Source organism: Rhipicephalus microplus, chromosome X, assembly GCF_043290135.1.
Source record: "Rhipicephalus microplus isolate Deutch F79 chromosome X, USDA_Rmic, whole genome shotgun sequence".
NCBI classification, from domain to species: Eukaryota; Metazoa; Arthropoda; class Arachnida; order Ixodida; family Ixodidae; genus Rhipicephalus; species Rhipicephalus microplus.
The window spans coordinates 141,705,855-141,719,148 of record NC_134710.1 but is presented as its reverse complement, the minus strand read 5'-3'; the positions used below and the strand labels follow the sequence as shown (position 1 = coordinate 141,719,148).

General features: G+C 44.9%; 1 protein-coding gene across 3 annotated transcripts in view; it reads right to left on the bottom strand.

Moving 5' to 3' along the window:
• l(3)76BDm (trafficking protein particle complex subunit 8 homolog l(3)76BDm) overlaps positions 1 to 13,294 on the bottom strand; it is a 223,669-nt gene that overhangs the window by 127,180 nt on the left and 83,195 nt on the right. For all 3 annotated transcript variants that reach the window (XM_075877897.1, XM_075877898.1, XM_075877899.1), the window contains exons 11-12: positions 5,852 to 5,955; positions 2,739 to 3,015 (exon numbers count right to left, since the gene is read on the bottom strand). In XM_075877897.1, the coding sequence (XP_075734012.1) occupies positions 2,739 to 3,015; positions 5,852 to 5,955 (381 nt within the window). The remainder of the gene's footprint in view (positions 1 to 2,738; positions 3,016 to 5,851; positions 5,956 to 13,294) is intronic.

The window sequence follows — 13,294 nt, the reverse complement described above, 5'->3', positions numbered from 1 at the left end:
TGAAAACCCTGCACCCTGGTCACATTGTGAAAAAGTCAGATTATAAGAAGTGAGAGTTTAAAGGCCAACAGCAACGAAATTTCGCACTCCACAAAAAGTCAATATATAGGTAGTCTAGCTACAAATAGTGCTGTCTGCCAAATGCCGCTTTCGAAATACAAGTGCTTCCCTTAGAAAATAACTCGCAAACAACGGTGTTTTTGAGACCGAAACTAGAAAAAATGACACCATTATGGCTGACCAGAAGTGACATGAACAACAGAAAAATCGTCTGCTTCGCGCTCCTCGAGCACGCACATTGCGGAAACGCCCCTTAGTGTTAACTTAAGAAAGCTGCGTGAATATGCCTTTTATCGGACGCTGGTCCGGACTTCCCAATGGTGGGTTTCCAGTGTCCGATCCCCGTATTCAGAAACGCTGCTTGACTTGAATTTGACTTTCTATCGACTTCAATGCAGCATGAACATGTTTCGAACGCACTGTCTTTAGGCGGTGTAAAGGCAGCACAGACGCACAGAGCGATTCAGCGACAGGGAGGATTGCTCACAAGGAGTGACGCGGTGACGTTCCGTAGTAATTGTCATATCCGGTTCTGTCCGATTCGCCAGGGCACACCGCTAGAGCTCCGTGTCGTCTGCTTGCTGGCAATTATAGCACCGTTTATAAATTTAATTTAACACAACTGCAAGATTTTTCACTGCCGTTATCGTAACTTACTGTATGTATACTACTCATTTATGGCCGTTTCTGCCCATGTAAAATTTAGTTGCACTTGGCGTTTAATACTGCTTTTATGCAAAATATGTACTGGATTAGCATATTCATTGAGAAAATAGAAGTGCATCAATGTAGTACACATCTGGACTGAGTTTTCTGATACTCTTGATAATTTGAAATTCAGTATTCTGGGAAATTCTTTTCTGATCCTGTGAAATCCAAATAAACAAGAACTCTGCAACCACGGAAAAAAAGTCAATAGACTTCATATCACATATGCATGACACATCCCCCCCAGGCTCAACGTTCATGTATGTTGGATAAGCTCGCTCAATTAGCTTTCACCAATCTCTTGCCACCTGAAGCTGGGCACCATCCCTGAATGTGAAAACTCCCACAGTTTTGTCATCATGCAACTTCCTATGCAATTCAATGTTCATGCCCACATGCCAGGATAAAGATGGCTTGTTTTGTGATGCATTCTTTCGGTGGAACCACATTACAGCAGCTCCGTATCCGTCGTTATAAGCATGCGATGACAGATGAGGTAAAAAATTAAGGTAAATTTAAAAGCTTTCCAAGGTTGTCGCACATGGTGACAAGCATGTCAGTATTATTTCAAAGCAAATGCAAGTTTATTAACTCTTTGCTTATATACAGTCGACTCTCATTAATTCAAACTCGAAGGGACCTCTGAATTTTGTTTGAATTATCAAGAAGTTTGAATTATCAGAAGTTCTTAGATAGGTGACTGTGGGCAAGGCGATGCCACACATTATGATTAAGCATTGATTTTAGATTGATTGATTGATATGTGGGGTTTAACGTCCCAAAACCACCATATGATTATGAGAGACGCCGCAGTGGAGGGCTCCGGAAATTTCTACCACCTGGGGTTCCTTAACGTGCACCCAAATCTGAGCACACAACATTTCCTACAACATTTCCGCCTCCTTAGGAAAAGCAGCCGCCGCAATCGGGATTCGAACCCACGACCTGCGGGTCAGCAGCCGAGTACCTTAGCCATTGGACCACCGTGACGGGGGCAAGCATTGGTTTTAGCACATTTAAAATTTTTCAAGTGTTTTTGAGCCCTAACTGCATAGATTGAACAGAAAGCAGAGGTGTTAAGTGCGCAAGTTTATTGGCCATTTACTGCTGATCAGACCTTTCAAAGAAATCGTGGATTGCCAACTGCTTTATTGCTATAGGTATGTGCCTTTAGCACAAAGCTCTCTATACCAGTTGAGAAGCTTAACGGTTTACGATGGATGTGCTTCATTTTAAACATTTGTTTACTTGCAAAGCCTTTTTCCTTGAAGGCCTCAGGTGCTTATTTTTCATTTTTAGACTGTTGGGATTATATAAGCACACAAACTTTTAAATAGTAGTGGGAAAGCAACAGTTATTTTCTGGCATGAACGTGCAAAATGTATGAATTAACCAAATAATGAAGTTTCAATTAAAAGGCTTTTAAATACATTGAAAAAATAGAAGGCCAACCAAAAAATTGAATTTTGTTTGAAAAAACCGAAAGTATGAATTATCAGTTTGAATTATGACGAGTTTACTGTATGTGATGCACACAGTGAAACAGAAATGTGTCTAGGTGTGCTGAATTAGAGTACTGTACGACAGGTAAATGTTCATAACTTTGCATTATCTACTAATCCAGTCTCTTCATCTATCTGAAAAAAGAAGCGGTGACTCAAGCACGGACGAAGAAACATCACACGAAGACGGTCGCTGTCTTCATGTGATGTTTTTTCATTCATATTTGAATTAGCACTGCTCTTTTTATTTCAGATGGATCCGTATCAACAAGCTGGCATCCATTCACTTTGAAGTTCTTTATCAACAGAGTCTGTTCTTTGCCCAAATACCATACAAGTGAGTATCGATTCACAAGCAAAATCTTCACGCAAGTCAAAATAAATCAAATAGGGAGGAGCTGATGAGCTGAACTAGGGCTTCACTGCAACGGATCCTGTGGAGAAATTAAACAAGAAGCAGCGCCTAACCTGAAGAGCCTGAGAATAGGCATGCAGAGCATGACGCCGATGGGCTGCCTTTGCAAAGCGGTGTCCAGATAGCACCAGGTGAAAGGCGAATTTTCGTGGGCAGATTGGTGTCGCACGTAAGAAGCACAGGGCTGCTTGCTCCAGTAGCAGGGCACTGCGCAGGTCTGATCCCTCACTAGTAAGCCGTATCAGTTGTCCAGCTGCCACTGACGCCTGGCCCACTTGCCATAGGCACTCGGCACTTAGTAGTGCTGCTCGTGTTGCCAGTTGGGGCACTCTGGGAGAAGCGAGAGCCATATTTACCAAAAATTTTAAACACCCAACCGAACCCCAAGCAATTACAGTCTCTGCACACCATAAACCCACATAGAGCCGAAGGTATGACATAAAATGCAATAACACTTCGAAAAGTACTCTAAATAGGCATAGAATATTTCCATGCACATGCACTTCCCGAGATCAGCCTTTTTCTTTTCAGTTGAAACTGAAATTTATGAAATCACAGAGAAATAAAGTGGTAATGTACAAACTGATATGCTGAAAGAATCCTGCACGCACAAGAAAGCAACAGCAAGACTAAGGCATGCAGTTGATGGATGTAGAATATATCAGGGTAACCACCCACTTTTCTGTAATAGTATGCGTCCAAAGGAATGTTTTGTTTAAAACAAAGATAACATAATTTGAAACAACCCTGTTTTTAAAAATAATAAAAGAGGCTTTTTAACACTATTTTTGCTTGTATCACAAAGCTAGAAATGGAGAACATTATAGCATGAGATGTAATGCATGGATAACGAAAGCTCATTTTCACATGACTTCTGCTCAATGTAGCATGATGTAAAGATAAGTTGTTTGCCCTGTGTTTGTGATGTCTCTACATACTACATGTCTCCATCTAATTCACAATGGCAACATATTTCACAAAAACAGCAGGGCCTTAAATTTCCGGCTCCAGTTCACTTTTGAAGATTCCGCACCTCACAAGAACATGCTAGGTTTATGGAAACCCATGTATTTTCACTGATAGAGCCCAAGGCATGCTATTGAGACTATATTAGAGAATGCCCTTCTGGCACTGGCATAAAACCCTCCTTCCAAAGTGTGACCACACTTAACCACATGACTAAACCAATCTTGCAACCCAGTTTGTGCCATGAGGGGATATCGCAATGCAAATAACGTATGAGTTGTGCAGAGAAAACATCAATTGGAGACGCAAGAGAGTTCAGCATCCCCACAGAATATATGAAAAAGTGCTCCACCAAGATTTCGTTCAGACTACTCCACAATAGACCATATTCATACTATCAATCAGGTAATAGAGAAATGTGTGAAATACAACCAGCCTTCATACAGAGCCTTCATAGATTACGAGAAAGCATTTGACTCTGTCAAGACATCAGCAGTAATGCAGGCATTATGGAATCAGGACATTGAAGAAGCCTATATAAACTTGGTGAAAGAAATCTACAATGGATCCACAGCCACCATAGTTCTCTAAAAAGAGAGCGACAGAATCCCAATAAAGAAGGGTGTAAGACAGGGAGACGATCTCTCCAATACTATTTACCGCGTGTTTACAGGAGGTTTTCAGGACCCTAGATTGGGAAGAGCTACGGAAGTGTACCTTAGCAACCTACAACTCACTGATGACATTGCCTTGAGTAACTCAGGGGAGGAATTACAGCTTATGATTAAAGAACTATACACGGAAAGCAGAAGAGTAGGTCGGAAAATTAGTGTGCCCAAAACAAAAGTAATGTGTAACAGTCTCAGCAGAAAACAGCACTTTGAGATGGGTGGAGAGACGCTGGAAGTTGTAAAGAAATATGTCTACTTAGGACAAGTGGTAATCGCGGAGCCGAACCATGAAAGTGAAATAACTAGAACAACAAGGATGGGGTGCATCACATTCGACATGCATTCTCACATCACGAATGGTAATCTGCCACTAACCCTCAAGAGGAAGGTATATAACAGCTGCATCTTGCCAGTACTTGCCTACGGAGCAGAAATCTGGAGGCTTACAAAGAGGGTTCAGCTTAAACTGAGGGCAACGCAGAGAGTGATGGAAAGGAATATGATAGTTTAAGGGACAAGAAGAGAGCCGAGTGGTCTAGAGAACAAACCAGATTTAAGGATATCATAGTTGAAATAAAAAAAAATGGACATGGGCCGGGCATGAAGCACATAGGCAGATAACCGCTGGTCATTTAGGGTAACTGACTGGATTCCCAGAGAAGGTAAACGCATGAAGGGGAGACAAAAAGTTAGGTGAGCCTATGAGATTAAACAGTTCGCAGGTATAACGCGGAAATGGAAACACAAGACTGGGTTGATTCGCGGATCATGAAAGAGGCCTTAACCCTGCAGTGGGCGTAGTCACACTGATGATGATGATGATGATGATGATGATGCACCATCTTCTCTTAACATAGGTATAAAAGAATGTACTATTTTGGCACTAGGCTGTACCTCCAGTACACTGAAAATGAATCTCTCAAAGGAGTCTGAATTCTCGCTATGAATTGTATTGTTTAAAGGGTAAAAATTTCAATGACAGAACAGAAAAGCCACACATATACAGCAACTTAGACAAATAAACAAAATCATAGCAACTTCAACCACTGCCTTGCATTAATAAAGTTCCACTGTTCCACTCTGCTATATGCTGGTATGCAGAGGCTGCTTTCTGCCATTTGCAGTACTGTACTAGCCGGCTCAGCTTCATTATAGCATAACACAACAACATAGCATAACTTTAAGAAAATGTCAGCTAACAAACCAAAATGTCGTGTTGCTTTCCTACTTGACGAGTCAAGAAGCACTTTTCATTGGCAAGGCATTTCTTATGAAATTGTGACAAGGCAGTGACACTTGGAAGATAAAATCACAATGAAACCATCTAGCAGTAGGCAGAAACAGACAAGAATATCACTATGCACAAGTCCTCTTAAACTTTAACAAACACTAATAAAGCACAGAGTACTCAGCTTTAGAACCTGAAGAAAATACAACATGTTTTTGTACATGCACTAAAAAACCACAGAAAAATGGGTTTCATATAAGCTTAGCAACCTCTGAACAAAATGGCTCCAATATTAACTCACTTGCAGGTATTGAGGTAGAGGTCAATAGCAGAGTCCATATAACGTACAGGGAAGGGTCTCTGAGCGCTGACTCCAGCCATAAACACTGCTAGAGCAGCCATCTCCTGCAGAAAAAAAAATACATGAGTGGATATAGTGAAGGTTTAATCATGTTTGCAAACAACTTATTCATTTTGTAACACAAGGTCTCCATACCCATTTACATCTTCGTATGAGCATAGAAAAGAACTGAAAAGGTCCATGTAATAGATAGACATATCAATGTATTTTTTAGTTTAAAGGATTCAGACTGATTACAGACAGTTTACACAATTATAGCCATAAAAAAGAATATCACCTCACATTTCTCCCCCTAAGACTATGAAAATTTCTATCATTGCAGCAGCACAAAGCATAGCCGACCATATTTGACTTTAGCACAAACACATAACGCGTACAGATGCAAAAGTACAAAAATACTGAGCATGAAAAACACTGCATCAAGACAGAAAAAAACAATCAGAAAGAAACACACATACACTGCTCTACGCTGTGTGTGCATGCTTCTTTTCACTTTCTTTGTCACATCTCGGCATGCTGTTTTTCACGCTCAGTGAGCATTGAATGATGCACTAACAGGCAGTGTTATAAATATACAGATACAGTACAACCTCATTAATTTGAACTCTGTTATTTTGAAATCCTCCTTGATACGAAATATATCTGCTGTCTCATATTTAGCAATGTAAATCTGAGCAGATAATTTGAAGTGGCGGTCAGCACCGGTCCGATTAATTTGAAAACTTTGGCTGCCATGTACTAATTCCCAATCCTGAATTTGCTGCAAATCTGCGGAAACAACGGCCCTTAAGAGTCATAAGACAATGCAATGTAGCGATACTAATGAGTGGCAGGTTATCACATCAAACCTAGCTACTTCCAAAGTGAAAAAGTAAAAAATAAGTCACAGTTTTGCCACAAGGGCGAAGCAAGGAATGCGATAGCAACAACTTGCTTCTGATCTGCTAGCCGCTAATAACAGCAAGCACATCCAAATGTGCAGCGCGCTGCTCATGCACAAATAACGCACAAAAACAGCACACACAGGACGAGGGCGAACAAACTACATTTACAGCTCAACACTAAATGCACTGTTTAAACAAATATGATGCACAAAATGTAATCACAGGTACAGATATGAGTGCAAACTAACAAGTGTACAAGTTGTTACTTCGCTGTGTTTGAAAAGCAGGCTCTTTTCACAAACAGGGCCTGTGCAGCAAGCGAAGTGATCTTTGTGCACCTAGCAACTAAAAGCAATCATTCCGGTGAAAGCCGAAGGCTTGCGATTCTGCCCCACCACAGGATAAACATGAGGATAAGGCCTTTCCCCCTACGCCGCGCAAAGTACGCGTAGGAGATAAGCGTGCATTGGCGCATCACGACAAGCTGGGCTTTATGCCGAGCGTGCTCATCGTGCTATCTCACTGGTAATGCTGAAAACATGCTATTTCCTCCGAGACAGGCGTCGCCAGCTCTGTTGAAGGAGGTGCTCCTTCGTAGCTCAGTGGCTAACGCCGTGCGCTCAGGAACGAAAAGTCTGACATTCAATTCCGTGTGCTGGAGTCTTTTTCTGGACTATTTTTCTTTCTTGCGTTTTAATATATATGAAATGTATACATATACGGTGAATGACGGTTAACTCCAAAGCCTTTGGCAAAAACCAGCCGAGAGTGTCCATATAATTTAAAAAACGGTCTAGTGATTAACCGAAATGTGTGCCTGCGGAAAACAAAATGTGCTTTACTGCAGTATAGCGGTGATGCGCGGGCAGCATATTGCATGCTCCTTGCAACATCAGTGCATCATGATTTACCCATTCTTTCTGGGAATATAAAGAAATTAATAAAGGACAGTTTAGCAGAATTCGCAATGTATGCAAACCTCAAATTGCCAGTTGCTCCAGTAATTTGTGTACTTGCACTGCTGTCAGTGCTCTTGCCTGCAATACCTACTTTGAAAACTTAAGTTTGGAGGCTTCTATGATCATGTTTTCCAGCCATAACACATTGTAAATTTTGTCATAATGGCCCTTATAAAATTATTTATTTTACCAGAAATATTGGGGGAATAGTCTCATCATCACGTGCTGACTTAGCGAGGTGCAGGCAACATTCTGCTCCTGTGTCACCACTGTGTTGCAGTGAAAATGTCTTGTTTTTTGCAGGCCCGCATTACAGTTGATTATGACTGCTCCTCCTTCACCGCCACGGTGATAGCAGTGAGGCCCGTTGTTCCCCATGTTTGCGGCAAAATTTGGACCAGGCATTGCTGGAAAACATGACCCTTTAGGCCGCAAACAAGCAGGCAAAGTAAACAACTATCAATGATTACTTCGAATATTTCTTAGTTCCTTGTATCCCACTTTTTGTATGTTCTGTCAATTCAAAAACCTGCTTAATTTGAAGATTTCTTACAGCCCCAATGACTTCAAATTAACGAGGTTTTACTGTATATGGACACTAAATCTAAGACAAATTTTTCTCAGGAGGGATATAAGCTGAAAAAGCCCTTATGAGCTCTGGGTATTGCAACCTAACATGCATGCCTAGTAGATTACATGCTAGATATTAAGTTTGCAAAGTATGGAACAGGTGCATAGCACAAAAATTGTCTAACCTTCAAATAGAAGGCTGCAAAGTTCCTTGAAGATTTTTTTGTGTGCGTCTACATGTGTGCGTGCGTGCGTGTGTGTGTGCATGTGCACGCGTGGGTGTGTGTGTGTGTGAGAGAGAGAAAATAAAACCTGTACACATGCATGCCTGCATAGCAGCTGCTCCCTTGAACATCACTAAGCACGTGAACCACAAAATGATGACAGTGTGTATTGCCACGTTCCTTTTCCCAAGTTTTGTTATCGCCTCAATGCACTATGCAATTCTCAGCGCAAACCGCGCCTGCAGTCTTCGAGAAGCTTCAGGACTGTAGTAGATCATTTCAATAAGATCATGCCCCCTCCGGGAACTATACAGATTATTCTAAAACCTGCATCGCCATTAGGGATAACGCTAGAACATTCGATGGCAAGTTTATAAATGCTGACGCGCTTCGACACTTATCAGTTGATCGACGGCCGACGCTGCATGCGCCACTATCAGTGCAAGTGTGCTACCATAACCCGACTTTTCGTTTAGCGGGCACAGGTTCGCCCAAATAAATAGTTTGCTTTGATTATTCCATCTCCTGCCTTCAACCACGTCACGACCCCGTGACATCTGGTAGAGGAGCTGCTTCGTTCATGTACCGGACGCCCCAGTCAAGCCGTGAACCCAGCCCACATCGTGGAGAAGACACCGACGCGCACCAGGAGCTGCGAACAAGCCCCCAGCAGCAAGGTCTACCACCGGAGTATGGGCCTCTATAAGACAAGGTGCGGAAGACCAAGGCCATGACCTCTACTGTGGTGACAATGACAACCGCAGCATCCCAGCCCGCGATCGTCATGCATCAACCCAGAGAACCACCATACGACCATGGGTCATACGACCATGTGGCTGCCCTCAACCACTACGACACTGAAGAAAACCTTTGTCCTGTGTCTTTCTACCTGGAAGACACTGCAAGGACCTGGCTTGAAAATCGGGAGTCTGCGCTTCAAACATGGGATGTCTTGTGCGGTGCATCCCTGCAAACGTTTGCGAGCGTCACTCGCAATGAGAGGGCCACTGCTTTACTAGAGACTCGGGTTCAGCTACCAAATGAAAATGTTGTCATTTTCACAGAAAAAAACGACCCGCCTATTCCGTCACGCTGACCCGGACATGCCCGAGGAGAAGAAAGTTCATTTCCTGATACGAGGAGTCAAACAGGAGCTTTTGGCGGGACTGATAAGGAGTCCACCGAACACCGTTTAAGAATTCGTATCGGAGGCGACCACTATCGAAAAGACCCTCAACATGCGCACCAGACAGTATAATCGTCGTCTGACTCCAGACTGTGCTGCTGCAGAAGCCACTGACTCAAGAGACCTGCGTGAAATGATCCGAGCGATCGCGCGGGAAGAGCGGCGCAAGCTATTGCCTTCGGCGCAGCCTCAAGTGGATTCGATCGCCGACATTGTGCGAGAAGTTTGGCAATCGCTTCAAATTCTCCAAGCACCGCTGCCCGAGCCGGAAGCTATGAGCTACGCCGCTACAGTGTGCCACAACGCTCCTCCCCGTCCACGCCAAAACGCGGCCCCGTCGCACTTCCATCGCCAGACGCCACCGCTGCCATAACCCCCACCGACGTCCTACCGTTCGCCAGCGGGCCAGCGCAGTGCGCCGAGGAAAACGGACGTTTGGCGTGCATCTGAATACCGCCCGCTCTGCTTCTACTGCAATGAGGTCGGGCACATCTACCACCGTTGCCAGTACCGACAGATGGGACTGCGTGGCTTCGCCGTCAATGCACGACGTCCGCAGCCAGGAGAATGGCCACGTGACATCGCCGACTACCTGGCAGGAACTCAATGGACACCACTAAGTCCTTCCCATTTGCCGTCGCCCAGCCACCGCATGTCACCGCACCACCGGCAGTACTCTGGCCCAACTCGGTGCCAGTCTCCTAGCCAGTATCCGGGAAACTAAGGGTAGCAACTGATGGAGGTGTGGTTGCTGTGTGACGAACTACCGAAGATCCTCTGACGCTGACGACGCCGCGATGGAGCTTTCCGAACACGACGCCAACCAGACAAAGTCCTGACGACAAAACCTCACTTACCGAAGGTGACTTGACGACACAACATGAAAGCAGCAGAACAAGCTGATGCATCCGTAACCCGACGCCATGGCCTAACTGCAACGCGAGACAGTGAACTAGCGACCACGACGTTCTTATCGACAGCCACAGTGTGACCGCTCTCGTCAATACTGAAACCGACTGACTATTCAGTCATCAGTGGGTCATTTGTCACGAAGTTGAAGAAAGTTAGGACAGCTTGGGAAGGGCCTGAAATCCGCACAGCCGATGATGATGATGAATGATATGTGGGGTTTAACGTCCCAAAACCAACATATGATTATGAGAGACACCGTAGTGGAGGGCTCCCGAAATTTCGACCACCTGGGGTTCTTTAATGTGCACCCAAATCTGAGCACACGGGCCTACAACATTTCCGAAATCCGCACAGCTGGAGGTCATCTTGTAACGCCGGCAGAAATCTGCACAGCGAGAGTCACCATTAATGGCCGTACTCATCCTACAGACTTCGTAGTCCTACAGCATTGCTCAAGAGATGTCATCCTTGGCATGAACGTCTTATGCCTCCATGATGCAGTCGTCAATCTCAGAAAAAATTCAATAACGTTATCCACAGAAGAAGAACTACGGCTGTGCACGCCGTCAGGAAACCACGTCTTGAATGTGCTGGAAGAACAAGCCACCATTCCGCCTCCCTCCAGCGTCATTATTTCAGTCGGCGCTCCTGAATCACCTGACTTGGAAGGCGTTGTTGAAGGTAGTCAGCATCTGTTGGTCACCCGCAATATTTGCGTCGCAAGAGAAATTGCAGCGCTGCAAGGAGGCAAAGCAATGGTTATGCTCACGAATTTCAGCAATGAATACAAACACGTGAACAAAGGCACGACTCTCGTATACATCGAAGAAATTGTGGAAGCCACCAGTTCTTTCGTCCTCGCCGATTCTGCGGAACCTGCTCAGAGGAACCAAGTCCCTTCCTCAGCTTTCGACGTCAATCCCAGCCTTCTGAACCATAAGCAAAAAACGCTCAAGACCCTGCTCCTGATATACGAAGATTGCTTTTCGTTGTCATCGAAGATTCGGCAGACCCCAATGACGAAACATCGCATCATAAACGAGGAAAATGCCAGACCCCTCCGTCAGAGTTTGTACAGAGTTTCGATGCGAGAACGAAAGGCCATAAAGAGACAAGTTGATGAAATGCTACGGGATGACACCATCCAGCCGTCCAAGAGTCCATGGGCATCCCCCGTGGTATTAGTGAAGAAAAAGAATGGAAACCTACGTTGTTCGTTAATTATCGCCGTCTGAAAAAAATCACAAGAAAGGACGTGTATCCTCCCCCATGAATAGACGACGCACTTGATCGGATCCATAACGCCAAGTACTTTTCGTCAATGGACCTCAAGACTGGCTATTGGCAAATCGAAGTCGACAAAAGAGACCCAGAGAAGATGGCGTTTATGACACCGGACGACCTCTTCAAGTTTAAGGTGATGCCCTTTGGTGTTTGCTGAGTGCCTGCCACTTTTCAATACGTTATGGATACAGTACTGACAGGATTGAAGTGGCCGAATAGCCTTGTGTACTTGGACGACTTCGTCGTGCTTTTCTAAAGTTTTGATGAGCATCTTCAGCGCCTTGAAGCTGCACTTTAAGCCATCAAGACGTCCGGACTCACCCTGAAGTTAAAAAAGTACAGATTTGTGTACGAGGAGCTCTTGTTCCTGGGACATGTGATTAGCAAGTCTGGTGTTCGTCCCGATCCGTAACAGACGCCATCGCCGACTCGCCACCGCCCACTGACAAGAAGGCAGTGCCCCGATTTCTGGGCCTGTGCGCCTATTATAGGCGGTTCATGAAAAATGTCACCCGCATCGCCGATCCACTCACTAACCTTACCAGGGGTGACGTGGAGTTGAAGTGGGAAATGCCACAGGAACACGCTTTCTAGGGGCTAAAACATCGCCCCTAGATGCCTCTGTTACTTGCCCATAAAGATGAATTCACCGAGACAGAAATACACACTGACGCAAGCAGCATAGGCCTCGGCGCCGTTCTTGTGCAGAGGACTGACGGGCTGGAAAGAGTTATTAGTTACGCCAGCCGATCGCTATCTAAAGCAGAAGCCAATTATTCTACAACAGAAAAGGAATGCCTCACGTCGCCTCGCACGATCAAGCCTGAGACTTGAAGACTATGACATTATCGTCGTTTAGAAGTCCGGAAAGAAACACTCCAACGCCGACTGTCTCTCTCGTGCGCCTGTCGACCAACCACCACCCAACGACCCAGATGACTACTTCTTAGGAACGATAACTGCCGACGACTTCGCTGAACGACAGCAGGAGGACCCGGAACTTAGGGCCCTAATAGAATACCTCGAAGGCAGGACCACCGCCATTCCGAAAGTATTTAAGCGCGCACTTGCGTCGTTTTTCCAGCGAAACGGCCTTCTCTAAAAGAAAAACTTCTCACCACTTCGAGCCAAGTACCTCCTTATGGTGCCTTCAGCTCTGCGACTAGAACTCCCGCAGGCCCAGCACGACGATCTGACGGCAGGGCACCTCGGTGTTCCCCGCACGCTCGCGAGGATACAAGAAAGGTACTACTGGCCACGTCTTACTGCCGACGTCACTCGTTATGTGAGGACATGCCAGGACTGCCAGCGATGCAAGACACCGCTGACAAGGCCAGTGGGATTTCTGCAGCCCATTGAACCAC